Source organism: Serinus canaria, chromosome 6 (genome assembly GCF_022539315.1).
Source record: "Serinus canaria isolate serCan28SL12 chromosome 6, serCan2020, whole genome shotgun sequence".
In the NCBI taxonomy this organism is placed as follows: Eukaryota; Metazoa; Chordata; class Aves; order Passeriformes; family Fringillidae; genus Serinus; species Serinus canaria.
In genome coordinates, this window is record NC_066320.1 from 3,669,279 (window position 1) to 3,683,566 (window position 14,288).

A 14,288-nucleotide genomic window follows, 5' to 3' on the forward strand; every position below is an offset into this window, starting at 1 on the left:
ATGATGACATACATATATTGGTGTCACTGGCAGATGTGAAGGTCCCCCCCTACCGTGTCCCCGTTTGCTCTGGAGTGTTTGTTTTTGTTTCTGTTACAGAATCACAGAATGTTAGGGGCTGGAAGGGACCCTAAAGGTCATCCCATTCCAACCCCCTGCCATGGAAAGTCCCCTTTGGAAGGGCCTTTTCTGGTGTGAGGGGAAGATGCCAGAGCTTGGTCAGTCTATGCACTGATCATGGAATGTTTCAAGGACCAAAATCCCTCTTTTCTATCCATGAGCAGAAGGATCAAGGTCCTAAGCTGTGGCTGAGCAGCAGAAAGGGAAGACCAGGAGAAAGGGAAGAGCAGGAGAGGTGCTGGCAGGAACAGGAGCCCAGTGAGGTGCCTTTATCTGGAGGACCTTGTTCTTGTGGCTTTGGATGGGGCACACCAAAGGGTGGTGACTCAGTGCTGCAGAAAGAGCTGAATCCCTTTTGTGGTGGGGTTATCCCCTCCCTTTGAAACTTAATTCTGGAATAAAGGGAGGGCACTGGGCCAGATGGGCCTTCCTCACTTCTGCTTCCTCATCCCTGGAGGTGTTCAGGGCCAGATTGGATGGGGCTTGGAGCAGCCTGGGACCATGGAAGGTGTCCCTGCCCATGGCAGGGGTGGCACTGGATGGGCTTTAAGATCCTTTCCAAGGCAAACATTCTGGGATTCCATGATTCTAATGCTGTCCATGACATGGGATTGGGCTGATGACCCTCTCCAGAAGGTCTGGCTGTGCACTCTGGAGTTTCCTCAGGGATCTCAAGGCAGCTGCTGAGGCAGATGAACTTCCCTGGGAAGCATTCCCAGATGCTGTGGGAGAAGCACAATGCCAGGACTGGCCATGTGTTTGGCTCCCGGGGCTGAAGGAGGTCTGCAGAGCTGGGGTGGAGTTCTCTGGGCCAGGAATGCATGTGGAGGTTGCACTTGCTGGCTGGCTCTGAGTATCACACTCACAAATCCTCCTGGGGGAAAGGGAAATACGAGGCTTTTCACATTTATTTTTACTTTATATTACAGCGCAGAGCTCTCTCAGATTTACCCAAGTTAAAATATGCCAAATCCAGCAAAATCAAGTGGTAGTTTTAATTGAAAAAAGAAATTTAGTGCTTGGAGAAATGCTTCTTTGGTCTCTCAGAATATGGTGTTGCTCAGCCTTTAATTCCCACCCCTGTTCAAAAGAGAAAAGGAGGTTCATGTCTGATTCTAAAAGCCACAAGGGTGAGATATGAGAGGAAAAATTCTGCAGAGGAGAACCCCTGCTCTACTGGAATGGTGCCCTCCACACTTAAATTTCAGTTTGTGGAACAAGATTAATAATTATCGTCCTTAACTCACAGCTTTGCCCATGTTTACACCAGGAGAGGGGGGAAAAAGTCTGGAATAGTGTGTTACAGCAGGGAGTACTCCAGTGCAAAGTGTGTTTAGCCTGCCAGAGTTGAATTTTTCTGATAAATCAAGGCGCTCAAGGTGTTTCTGATCTGGCACTGCAAACTCATACTCCTCCAAGAGTGGAGCACTCCAGTTTAATAGTATGCCAAAAGCACTGAAAAATTTAAAAGGTGGCTAATTTTAAATTTTGAAAGAGCTCAGCTTGATAAGAATATTATTTTTTTTTAAGTGAGCAAAATAGCAACAACTGAATTGCAGTGCCTGAAGGGACCCTCCAAGAAAGAAGGAGAGAGACTCTTTGGAAGGGCTTGGAGGGACAGGACACAGGGAATGGCTTCCCACTGCCAGAGGGCAGGGATGGATGGGATATTGGGCAGGAATTGTTCCCTGGCAGGGTGGGCAGGCCCTGGCACAGGGTGCCCAGAGCAGCTGGGGCTGCCCCTGGATCCCTGGCAGTGCCCAAGGCCAGGTTGGATGGGGCTTGGAGCAGCCTGGGACAGTGGAAGGTGGAATGAGATGAGCTTGAAGGTGTCTTCCAGTCCAGACTGTTCTTGGATTCTGTGAATGCCAGAACCTGCAGCTAGAAATGGCCATGAGTGCAAATATCAGTGATGTAAAATGACCCAAACTCACAGGGTTTGCAGCCAGTGGCGCATGAAAGGTGGTTGCTCTAATTGGATTCACCCCCAATTTCTGTAACCCTGACAGTGATCTCTCCTTAGGATCTCTGCAGAGGTTGCTCCTGTCCAGGTGGATGTGCCAGGAGGGGTTTAATTGTCTTTCTCTGAGGTGTTTTTAGGTGTTACCCCAGTGGGGCAGTTCTGTGGCTGGCTGTCCCTCCTGAGCCCATCCTTTACCCCAGGTGCTCGTGCTGATTTTGCAGAAGCACCTCACAGTACCCCAGATCTGCATCTGCCCTCTCTGTGAGCATCAGCCCTCCCTAATAAATGTCCCTGCAGCTGTGGCTGCTGAGTGGCTGCCCTGCAAACACCCTGTCCTGCAGCCAGGCCAGCTCTGCATTTTTATTTGGGAGCTTTCCTTGCTGATGGGAACTGCTTCCTTTATAATGCTGCTCAGGAAAGATGTGTTCTCTCACTCCTCTGGGTTATACAGGAGACTCTTTGTAATCACTAAATTGTGTGTCAGCTGAAATAAACTCACTCCTTTTCATCTCACAGTGAAAATCCTGTAACTTCATCCCCTGCCTCAAATAGGAAATCAGTGACTGGCCACAGCTAATGGAGGGGTGTGGGGCAAGAAATCCCCTTTAATGTCTTCAGCACCCAATCTGCACAGGCTTTTGCATCCTAATCCTTAGATTTCCTGTAATCACCTCCACAGGCAGCGTGAGCTGTGCTGCTCCTGTGTTCCTGGCCTGGAAGGCGTGGGAATATTTGTGGAGTAGTTCAGCATTGCCAGGTGTAAGCTGATAGTGTCACGAGTTTCCAAAGCATCAGGAGAAACCAGCTGCTGCTTTGTGTTATTTACCTTTGTGGATTTTGTTTACCTCCTTAGTTGTGCCTGTTTTTTCTCCCTGCCAGGTCTATAATTAGCAGAAGATTTTTCTGTATCGTTGGCACACTATACCTGTACCGGTGTATTACCATGTATGTGACTACACTCCCAGTACCTGGAATGCATTTCAAGTGTTCTCCAAAGGTAAATTCCTCTTGCCTGCCCTCCTCTGCCTGTTTCCCCTTCACCCTGCTCTTTCCAAAACTGCTTTCTCAACAAGTGTTTCCAAGGGAGGGGATTCTGCCTCCCTGCCCTGCTCAGGTGAGAGGACACCTGGGATTGTGTGCACAGTTCTGGTGGTCCCAGTATAAGGAGGGATGGACCTGTTGGAGCAGGTCCAGAGGAGGTTATGGAGGTGCTGAGGGGTCTGGAGCACCTTCCCTGTGGAGCCATGCTGGGAGAGCTGGGAATGCTCAGCCTGGAGAGGGGAAGGGTGTGTGGAGAGCTCACAGCTCCTTCCAGAGCCTGAAGGGGCACAGGGAAACAGGAGAGGGACCCTGCAACAGGAACTGCAGTGACAGGACACAGGGAATGGGTTCCCATTGCCAGAGGGCAGGGAGGGATGAGATATTGGGAAGGAATTGTTCCCTGTGAGGGTGGGCAGGCCCTGGCACAGGGTGCCCAGAGCAGCTGGGGCTGCCCCTGGATCCCTGGCAGTGCCCAAGGCCAGGTTGGACAGGGCTTGGAGCACCCTGGGGCAGTGGAAGGTGTCCCTGCCATGGCAGGGAGTGGAATGGGTGAACTTTAAGCCCAAACCAGCCCAAACCATTTTATAATTTTACTTTATAGTTTGGTGTGCCAGGGGCACCCTTCTGCAGGTCACTGGCTGTCCTCTCAGTGGAGGTGCTGCAGGGCAGTGCAGGAATTCCCACCCTTTTCAAAGCACTGAGCTACCCAAATTCTGTGGCATTTTCAACTAATTTGCATGATCAGCATGTTCCTGTCCCCACTGAAGCTGTGGAAGGTGTGCAACCTTTGCCATGTGTGAGTCACTGATTTCTAAATAAATACACACCTCAGTGTGCCAAATCCAACTAGAATTTGTGGTTGGAAATGGCCCAGAGAGACTTTCCTAAGGCTGTCTCCTGCACATATTTTTGCAATTCTGGTAGCACAAGGACTTCTCACCTCCTCCCCAGTCCAGCCCTGACTCCCAGGGATAAATTAGGCTTGTGAAAGCTGTGGTTGAAACTAGGCTACTGAGACAGAGGTGTTGACCCTTGTGGTCATCCTGGGAGGGTAATTCACGTGCTCAGGGTGGAGATGGGACAGAGCTGGTGGGGTTGCATCCACCCCTGGCCACTCCAGCATTGCTGGAATCCTTGTCCTTGCTGCAATTCCTGGGGCTGGCTGTGCTGTGACGCAGTTGAAGCAGGAGAAAGGGCACCAGCACAGCCATAAATCAGCTGGCAAGTTGTAAAAATCACTGAGGTACAAGCAGTAAAAACCTGATTGGACTTGATCCACGTGCTGAGGTACAGGTAGTAAAAGCCTGATTGGACTTGATCCATGTGCTGTCCTTGTTTTGGTGAGGGTTGGCACATCCAAACAAAGCTTTGGTTCCTCAGGGAAGTCCAGCCAGTGTTTGTCAAGGCAGAACTTCTGTGGTTTTTTGAAAGATTTTTGAAAGAGAAATGAGTAGGAGAGGGTTCAGCACTGTGCTTGAACAGCCTGCTGCTAGGAAATTAAAAAAGAGAGAACACAGGTATTTATGAGCTGAAGTGAATAAATCTGCCTGTTTGGGGAATTTGGGGAATTTATGGCCTTGGCAAATCCTTCTCATTACTCAAGTAGAGACAAGCTGATAAGATTAAGGAGTTTTCTTGAAAGCCCTGAATGTACTGGTGGGAAAAGAATAACCTCTGCACACCTTACTGAGTTCTGTCAGATTGTGAAAAGTGGGCTTTGGGGAGCAGTTCAGTGTTTGTGAGCAACTGTTAGCAGGAAGTGTTTAATTCCTGCAAAGAACATGCTCAAGCCTGTCAGAAATTATTAATTTCCACTTCTTAAAGCAAGCTTTAAAATAAAAACCATAATGGCCAGCCTGGGGTGGGTCTGTGTTTCCTTCTGCCAGTTCAGTGGTTTCCATGGATTTTCAAACACCAGCACAGGTGTGCACTGATCCATTAGTCCCTGCTTCCTGATGGGTCCCAGAGGTTCTCCACACATCCTGCTTGTCCCATGGCACACTTTTTTGGTGGATTTGTTTAATATTTGGCCTTGGCTAAGAGCTGAGAGCAGCAAAAGCGTTGGGCAGTGCCAGCTGCCCTCGGTCACTCGGGACAGGGAGCAGAGTGTCCTCTGGGGAGGACTTGGGTTGCTTGGGTGTGGAAGTTTTTCCAGGAGTGCTCTGTGAGCCCCTGCCATGGTTGGGGTGGGTCAGGGCAAATCTGGGTGTGGAGGGAGATCCCTGTTTGGGCTGCTGTGGGTTCAAAGGACAAGTCAGGCCCTGTGCTCTGACAGCCCAGATGTTGCTGTTGGAGTGGGAAGCAGAAGGAAATAATCTAGCAGGCTTTTCCAAGGCCTTGGGGTTTGGAGTGAGGTGTTCCTCTGTTCATCAGATCCTGGCTTTGGCAGCTGGCTGTTCAGTCTGGGCAGTTCCTCCTGCTCTCTGTTGGATGATCACCAGTAGGGCCTGTGCTGTTACCAGCAACATGAACTAAGTTAAGCCTCATTTATTTTAGAGTGTGCTGCCTCTTGAACAGAAGGAAAATCTCACCTGAGCACCAGCTACAGGAGGTGCAAAGCATCAAAACACTCGTGTCTCATTTCCAGTCCTTTTCCTGCTAGAAATGTGCTGCCAGCTTTTGGGAAAGGCTGGGGATTTATTTACCTGCTGATTGATCTTGTGGATCAGAGCAGAAGGGGAGGAGAACTGTGCCATTCTCTGATAAAATCCCTTCACCCAGGATTTTTCTCCTGGGAAGCTGAGAAGCCTCAGAGAAAATGAAAACAATAATTATCTGATTTGCTTCTCCTGTGCTGTGCTCATGTGGAATGTGTTTGGGGATTGTTCACCCACAGGGGATTGTTCCATTGCATTCTGCTGGGAGTTGTTTTCACTCTTTGGCCAACTGGGGCCAAGCTGTGTCAGGACTCTGGAGAGAGCCAGGAGTTTTCATTATTAGCTTTTGAGCATTTAGTAGGTATCCTTTTTGTACTCTTTAGCATAGTTAATATAGCATTCTTTATTATAATACAGTATTATAAAGTAATAAATGATCCTTCTGAGCACATGGAGTCAGAGTCATCATTCCTGCCTGCCACGGGGGATCCCTGCAAATACAATAGAGAACTGAAAGGCCATAAAATTGCTGCTTAAACCATTGCTTTGAGCTGTGATATTTTACTGTGCTCTTGTGTTTTGCTGTCCCACCAGCTCTTTGGAGACTGGGAATCTCACCTGAGAAGGATAATGAAGTTGATTGCTGGCGGAGGCTTGTCCATCACGGGCTCCCACAACATGTGTGGGGACTACCTGTACAGCGGCCACACCGTCATCCTCACCCTCACCTACCTGTTCATCAAAGAGTGTGAGTGCCCTGCTGCCCTCCTTGCTGTGCTTGCTTCCTCACTCAGGGGTTTCTGTGTGCTCAGGAACACAATTCCAGTTAAATCACCTGCGTGTTCCATGGTGAGAGGAAACGGCCTCAGCTGGGTATTGGGGGAAGGTTCTTCACCAGGGGGATTGTAAGGGACCGAAAAGCCATCTCATCCCATCCCTGGCATGGGCAGGGACACCTTCCACTGTCCCTGGCTGCTCCAAGCCCTGTCCAACCTGGCCTTGGGCACTTCCAGGGATCCAGGGGCAGCCACAGCTGCTCTGGGAATCTGAACCAGGGCCTGCCCACCCTCCCAGGGAACAATTCCTTCCCAATATCCCTTCTAAACACAAGCAGGTTGATTTGACTGGCCAGGGTATATTATATCTCAAGGATCTCATTACCCCTGAGTACAATTTGAAGTTACACCTTAAGAGAGTGATACTTATTTTGTGATCTCAGCATTCCTGCTCCTAATCTCAGCCCTGGCATCTCTGTGTCAGGCAGGATTGCAGTCCATGACCTCTGCTAATCACTGCAGTAGTCCTGATAAGGTTCCCCTTGGGAGTAACAACCCCTGCTTGTGCTTCTTTGCAGATTCCCCACGGCGACTCTGGTGGTACCACTGGCTCTGCTGGGCTCTCAGCATGGTGGGGATGTTCTGCATCCTCCTTGCTCATGACCACTACACTGTGGACGTGGTGGTGGCTTACTACATCACTACAAGGCTATTCTGGTGGTACCACACAATGGCCAACCAGCAAGTGAGTTCCTCCCACTCCTTGGATGCTCCTGCTCTAGCCTGGGGGGGTGAGAATAGCCAGGCTCACCCATGTCCTGTGCAGAGTCCCTCTCTTCCTCCCAACTGCTGGGTTTGCAGGGGAGAAAGAGGCATCATTCATTGGGTTCTTGAGCACAAAAATATGGGAAAGGATTCCCAAAGGCAGGCAGGGCTCTCCCACCCCTGGGTAACCTCAGTTTTTTGAAGTCTTCTGAATTTGGGCCAATGGCCACATTTGTGACAGAACAACAAACCATTTCGATTTTTTTTTGCCTTGCTTTTGTTTAGTTTGGTTGTTGAGGCCAGCTGGGGTTTTTCTGTGTTCTGTGGCTTGTGCCACGGGTCCCTCGAGGTACAGGAGGAGGCCTCAGCTAAAAAGGAGCTGGTGTTTGAAAGTGTTTCCAGGGGGTGGAGAGTTCTCCTGGCTGGTCAGCTGGAGCAATCAGGGAGGAGCTGACAGTGCTGAGGAAGGTGAAACCTTGAAACCTCCTCTGCTGTGCAGGGCAGGGTCAGGCAGGAGATCTGGAAAGGTTCTTCTTCCCCCAGAGGGTGCTGGCACTGCCCAGGGAATGGGCACAGCCCCGAGGCTGCCAGAGCTCCAGGAGGGTTGGGACACTCCAGGGATGCCCAGGGTGGGATTGTTGGGGGGTCTGGGCAGGAATAGAGGCTGGATCAGTGATCTCTGTGGGTCCCTTCCAGCTCTGCACGTTCCATGATTCTCTGAGAGGAAATGCACAAGTCTTTGCCACGGATAGTGGACAAGGGAGTTCAGAGACATTTTTAAGTCTGTAGCAGCACATTGGTGTCCAAATATTTTCTGTGCTCATGGTCAAAGATCTTTTGCTTATCTGTGGCATGTGCTGTTAATTATGTGTAATAAAGACTTCCTACAATGGTAGCAGATGAATTTATGTTGTGACAGTGCAGATTTTTAGATCCCATCACAGAATCATCATGGGCTGGAAGGGGTCCTGAAGGTCATCTAGGTCCCACCTCATTATTCCCCTGGCCTGGTGCTGCCTGAAGCCATACACCACAGCCAAGCCTTGTGCTGCATTTCTAGCCAGGTGCCTCATTGCCACTTGGGTGCCCTCTGATGTTCAGTCAGCTTGGGAGCCACTGGCTTCTGTGCCCACGCTCTGCAGCTCTCCTCACACAACAGCTGAGGATTCCACACACAGTCCAGAGGATTCCACACTTCCACTCTGCTCCTGGGCTCCCAGAGCAGTGCTGGAGTCAGGAGTGCCCCCAGTGCTGCTGAGGAATTGCTTCAGCAGAGCTTTGGTGTGGAAATGCTCCTGTCCTGCTGCCTGGGGAGGTGGCTCAGCACTGCTGCCCTGAGCTGCCAGGGTGTTGGGAAATGCCAGTCCCTGCCTCCTTCCCTGAGCACACACTGGTGTGCTGCTCTCTCCTTCCTCCTGCTGGGGCTTGTGCCTGGCCTTAACATTAAAAGCAGCAGTGGATTTATTTGACACATGAGCTTGACATGGAGATGAAGCTCAGTGTACAAGCCCTGTACCTGTGTGTTCTCTTTGGGGGGGTGGATACAGAGATCCCTGGCTCTGGCATGGATAGTGGGCAGTAGGAGATTGGATGTGGTTGGTCTGTGGGCTGGGGCTTGCTCATGGCTGAGAGAAGCTAAAGGTCTGGGAGAGCAGTCTGGGGGCATGTGGAGGGCAGGGCAGGGCTCTGACTTCCTCCAGATGGGTTGGGACGTGCCCTGCTCCTGGCTCCAAGCTACAGTAAGGGAGAAAATTGTAAAGAAAAGCCTTATAAAATCAAGCCTGCTCTGGCTGTCCTGTCATTTCTTCTGAGGGAAGCTAGCACTGTGCAAGTTCCCATTGAAAGCAATCCTGGTGTGAGCAGTTCCTTAGCATAACAATCTATCACGGGGTAAAAAACAACCAGCACCTGTATAAACTGTTTTTACACCCTTAGATAGAAAAATGAAAATCATCTCTCACCAACAACTTTTCCTGCACATACACACTGAGAGTGTGAGTGACCAATCAATACAGGATAAAAACTTGTAACTAATAAATAAGTAATTGGCAAGAAAGCTCCTGACCAACTGGAGTCACACATGAGGTCTGTAAAACTGTATAGAAAGGAGTTATGTGACTAAAAAAGGGGCTTTTTCCTCCATGAAGAAAATGGAGTGCTGTGTGATGTATTCCCATAGCTCCACAGGCACACAGCCAGGTCCAAAGTGATTCCTGAGCCCCATGGAATTTCAGAGGCACTTACAGAACAACCTGGGACATCCTTACGGAGCATCCTGCCTTGTGATGGTGTTTTCATCCCCAAAGGAGAGCAGACCCCACTCTTAGAGCCACTCACTCCTTTCCTGTGGGCCCACCAAACAGCTGAGGTGCTGTAGGCAGGGCTGGGCAGGTTTGGTGTGTGCAGGGAGGCTGGGATCTGTTTGGGAGGTGAGATTTTGGGAGCAGGACAGCACCTGTTGGAACATTTCCCAATATTCCTGGACAGGGTGTGCCTGAGCTTGTCTGGCCCTGCTGCTGAACCAATTAGTGGCAACTGTGGTGCTTCACCCCAGAGACACTTTTGGCTGGCTGGGTGCTGCAGCTGAGCACGTGGAGACAAGTCCAGGCTTGCAGGAGCTCTGGTGGTGGTGGGATGGAGCTTCCTCCCTTAAGAGGGGCTGCTCCTCAGGTTTCCCTCTGCTGGAGAAGCTTTAAGGTGATGGTAGAGGAAAAGGAGTCTGTTCTGATGGAGGGTTTCAATCCAGAGCTTTATTCTGGCCCACAGGTCTCTGAATCCAGCAGCAGCTCCTGCAGAATTATTTGAACCGTGTGGTTGCTGTTGTTTTACCTGGGCTACCTCCCCAGTCACCTCAGGCAGCAGGACAGGAGCATTTCCACACCAAAGCTCTGCTGAAGCAATTCCTCAGCAACACTGGGGGCACTCCTGACTCCAGCACTGCTCTGGGAGCCCAGGAGCAGAGTGAAAGTGTGGAATCCTCAGCTGTTGTGTGAGGAGAGCTGCAGAGCGTGGGCACAGAAGCCAGTGGCTCCCAAGCTGACTGAACAGCAAAGGGCACCCAAGTGGCAATGAGGCACCTGGCTAGGAATGCAGCACAAGGCTTGGCTGTGGTGTATGGCTTCAGGCAGCACCAGGCCAGGGGAATAACGAGGTGGGACCCACAAGGGAGGAGGGAAGGGGTTGGGAGCCACTAAGCAGGTACAGGAGAGGAGGTCTCAAGGGACAAAGGACACCTGGATGGCCCAGTGCCCCCCTGGGGGCAGAGGGCATCCTTTGAATCTGCCAATCCCTGGACACCCTTCTGGAATTCCAGGATTGACAGTGCTGGGAGGGGTCAGGGAGGGGAAAGGAGAGAGGTGACTGACACACCTGGGGGGGAATGATCAGGGGAGGGACCCTGAAATCCCACGGCACCAAGCACCGATGTGCGAATTAAGGCCCTGCCCTTCAGCGATCCTCTTTGTGTCCTCCTCGCCCCGCAGGTGCTAAAAGAAGCTTCCCAAACGAACCTCCTGGCAAGGGTCTGGTGGTACAAGCCCTTCCAGTACTTTGAGAAGAATGTCCAAGGCATTGTACCTCGCTCCTACCACTGGCCCCTGCGGTGTCCGGCGCTGGCGCGGGGCCGGCAGGTCAAGTACAGCCGCCTGGTGAGTGACACGTGAGAGTGTCACCAGAGCCCCCCAAGGACCTGTCCCAAGTGCTCACAACTCCAAGAGAAGATGCCATAAACAAAAACCCACCGCTCCCTGACCCCTTTCTTTAGCAGCTCCCTGGACCTGACCCGTTCAGTTACCTGGTAAGCACTGTGATCTTTTTTTCTCTCCAAAGGATCTGCGTTGGACAACAATAAAGAGAATTTAACTGATCATGCACTGTTACACATTTCTTGTTGATAGAGTTGGGATTTGCATTTGCCCATCACCACCTTCCTTTGTATATGATGCGACAACATAGATGAAAAAGCTTTTATATCATGAGTTCTGGTCTTTCCAGTCACGTCTGGGAACAAAGCATATTATTTTCTTGGGAAAACATACTTTTCATATCTCTTGCCCCAAAGATTGGGCTGTAAGCCATTTTCTAGCAAATGACTATATGAAGGTTTCTAAATATCTGCCTTGGGTGAAATCAAGAAATCTTTCTACCTGTTGCACCGCGCTACGAATAAGATGATAGACACAGAAAGGTTTGGTAAATCCTGATTTTGTAGATTCTGCAGTGACTGACTGTGTCAAAAAAGTGCAAAAAAAAAAAAAAAAAAAAAGGGGAAAAAAAACCAAAAAAAAAAAAGAGAGAGAAAAAATGTAAAGTGATTTTCTAAGTATTTCCTAACTTTATTTTTCAAAATGTGTATGAAAAAAAAATTAAATTTAAAAAGATTTTTACATGTCAGAGAATAGAGAGTTAAAAAAATTTAAAGAAAATGCTTCTTGGGAGAGAGAGAGATTTGTCTATGTTTCTAGTGCCTTTCTTGTCTTGATTGTATGGTCAGTAGGCAGTCTTAAATGTTTTTATTTAAAATAAAGTATTCCATGAAAGCAGAATTATATATACTGTATAATTACTAACTTTTGCATTTATAGCTAAATTAAACTGGAAATTTGCTTATAATGTCGAAATTGCCACGTGTAGGGAAAAACCTCCCACCCCACCAAATGAAAAAGGATCCAACCTTGCTCACACATTGTGGGCAGGTCAAGCTAAAAAAGTATCACTTTATTGTCTACTGGGTTTTAAAAAGCAAAACAGCCATGAATTCCTGTTTTTTAAGAATTTTACAAATGATCACTGAGTGAACTATGAATGGTTTCTCCATCCCCTTACTGGAGTGTTGTTGAAAAACAACAAAGATAATCTATTTCTTTAAAATATTTGTGCAGAAACTGCATGTAATTCTAAGTTTCCACTCCTACCATACATACTGTATGTTTGGGGAAGTCTCCTATCCTAAACTTGCCAATGTGCAGAACAAAAATAGTTTTTATATATAAAAAAAAAAAAAAAGAATGAAGAAGAGAAAAATATATATATAAATATATATATATATATATCTATCCATTCTGTATTTTACGTGAAGCAGAGTTATCTTCTGTAGGTTTTTTGTGTATTCACAAGGTGATATTTGTATTGTAAAACAACAATGGTGAAGGAAAAATAAAAAAGGCTTTTGAAAAATGTAGTTTCCTTTATCTTCTTAATAATTCAGTTGAAATTTAAAGCTGGGTTTATTCTTGCAAACCTTGCCTTTAAGTTGATGTTATTGCACTGTAGGCCATCCGATGTGGACTGTATGGAAACTGCATTGATGTGGAATTGCTGTTGGGCAAAACAGTGCCTTATCTGAAATAAATGCTATGCAATTGGGAGGAGCCTTCCTGGGAGCCATCTCCAGGCCTTGAAAAATCTACCCTGCCACTGCTGGGATGCAGCACAGGGCAGGGTGGGCATCCCTTCCCCCAGGAGCTGCCAGTCCTGGCCCCTGGACACCAGAAAAAAAAAAGAGAAGCCAATTTCTGTGCGTCCCTGCTGGTGAAAGTGTCACTTTTCCCCTTTTTTAATTTTCTTTCTTTTGTTTGGGGATGTTTTATCTCTGCCTCTCTGCCCTGTTCCTCAGCCTTGGCCAAAAGCCTGGAGAGCTGGTGGGGTGCTGCTTCTGCTGCTCTGCCTGGGGATGTTCCCTATCAATTCTGTCTCCCTGGGAGGGAAGGAAGGAGGGAGGGAAGGGTTCCTTGGCCAAGCCCTTTGCAGCAGCATTTGCAGAGCTGGGTGGGAATTTAGGGCTCAGCTCTGCCTGCTCTGCCTTCAGTTCACAGCTTTTTGGGGCTCACAGTCGGTTTTTCAGCAGCCCAAGCCCAGCCCAGCTGATTTTTGAGGTGATTTTTGAGAGATTTGGTGCTCCCAGATGTAACCCAAGGAGTAGATTTTTCAAGACCTGGCATCACGCACACCCGAACCATTGACATTAGTAAATGTATGGATATATATGCACATGACATTAAATGGAATCTGCTCAACCCTGCCTTGTGGTGTCTGACTTTGTGCATGGCCCTGGCTCCTCACAGCCCCATCTGTGCTCAGGCTGCCTCGGGAAGGGAGCCTGGGAATGGGGGAGGAGGGGCCCAGGGATGGGTTTGGGACAGAAGTGCTGTGCATTGGCTCAGTCCAGGCTGGGGAGCTCGTGCTGCCTTCCCTGGCTGGGATGGGACGTGGCTCGGGGTCAGGGCGTGGGGCTGGTGGCCAGAACCCCACATTTCCATCTGTGCTCCCCCCAAAACCTCAGGTAAGATCCACCTGCAGCCATCCCTCAGCCTCTGCTGTCTGGGGAATGCAGCCAGGCCTGCTGGGGCTCCTCTGCCATCACCTGGCCTGTGAGCTTTGTGTTCCTGGGCTGGGATCCTTGGGTGACTTCCAGGGACAATCTTGTCCCACTGAGAGGCTGAGCCACCACCTCAGTGATCCCCTTGCCCTGGTGCATGGTTGCCTCTCCCTCCCAGCTCCTGCTCCTCTTTGCTGGGTGCTCCTCAGAGAGGTGAGCACAGCAAACCACCAGCTGTAAAAGCTGGAATCTGGCATTGTGCTGCCCCAACCCCTCAGATCTCCCAGTGGAGCCATCCTCCTCTGTGGTGTCTGGAGAGGACAGGCAGGGCCAGCTTTGGGTGTGCAGGGGCAAAGCTGGACAGGCCAGTGCAGGTGCCAGGAGCTGGAAGTGGGAAGAGGGGTCTGCACCAGAAAAGGAAGGTTCAGGGTGGGGAAGGACCTGGGCACACCAGGATCTCTGCCAGGAGGGTGGGCACTGATGTTGCCAAGATCCATCTGGATACAGGAATGTGGGGAAGGGCTGACACCCATCAATGCAGGGATGGGAGGTGTGGGAGGAGCACAAGAGCAAGGGCAGTGATCCCTTTACTTTCCTGTGCTCTGGAAAGATCAATCCCATCAACCTCCCCCTCCTGCTTTTCCTCGGGACACAGCTGGGTGCTCCTTCTCTTCCTGGTGCCAGCAGATCAGAGCACTGCCCAAAGAGAT

General features: G+C 49.6%; 1 protein-coding gene across 4 annotated transcripts in view; it reads left to right on the forward strand.

Annotated features, from left to right (window-relative positions):
• SGMS1 (sphingomyelin synthase 1) overlaps positions 1-13,276 on the forward strand; it is a 90,230-nt gene extending 76,954 nt beyond the window's left edge. For all 4 annotated transcript variants that reach the window (XM_050976338.1, XM_050976340.1, XM_050976339.1 and 1 more), the window contains 4 exons: positions 2,963-3,080; positions 6,316-6,469; positions 7,076-7,242; positions 10,745-13,276. In XM_050976338.1, the coding sequence (XP_050832295.1) occupies positions 2,963-3,080; positions 6,316-6,469; positions 7,076-7,242; positions 10,745-10,924 (619 nt within the window). In that variant the 3' untranslated portion in view covers positions 10,925-13,276. The remainder of the gene's footprint in view (positions 1-2,962; positions 3,081-6,315; positions 6,470-7,075; positions 7,243-10,744) is intronic.
• Positions 13,277-14,288: the final 1,012 nt, after the last annotated feature.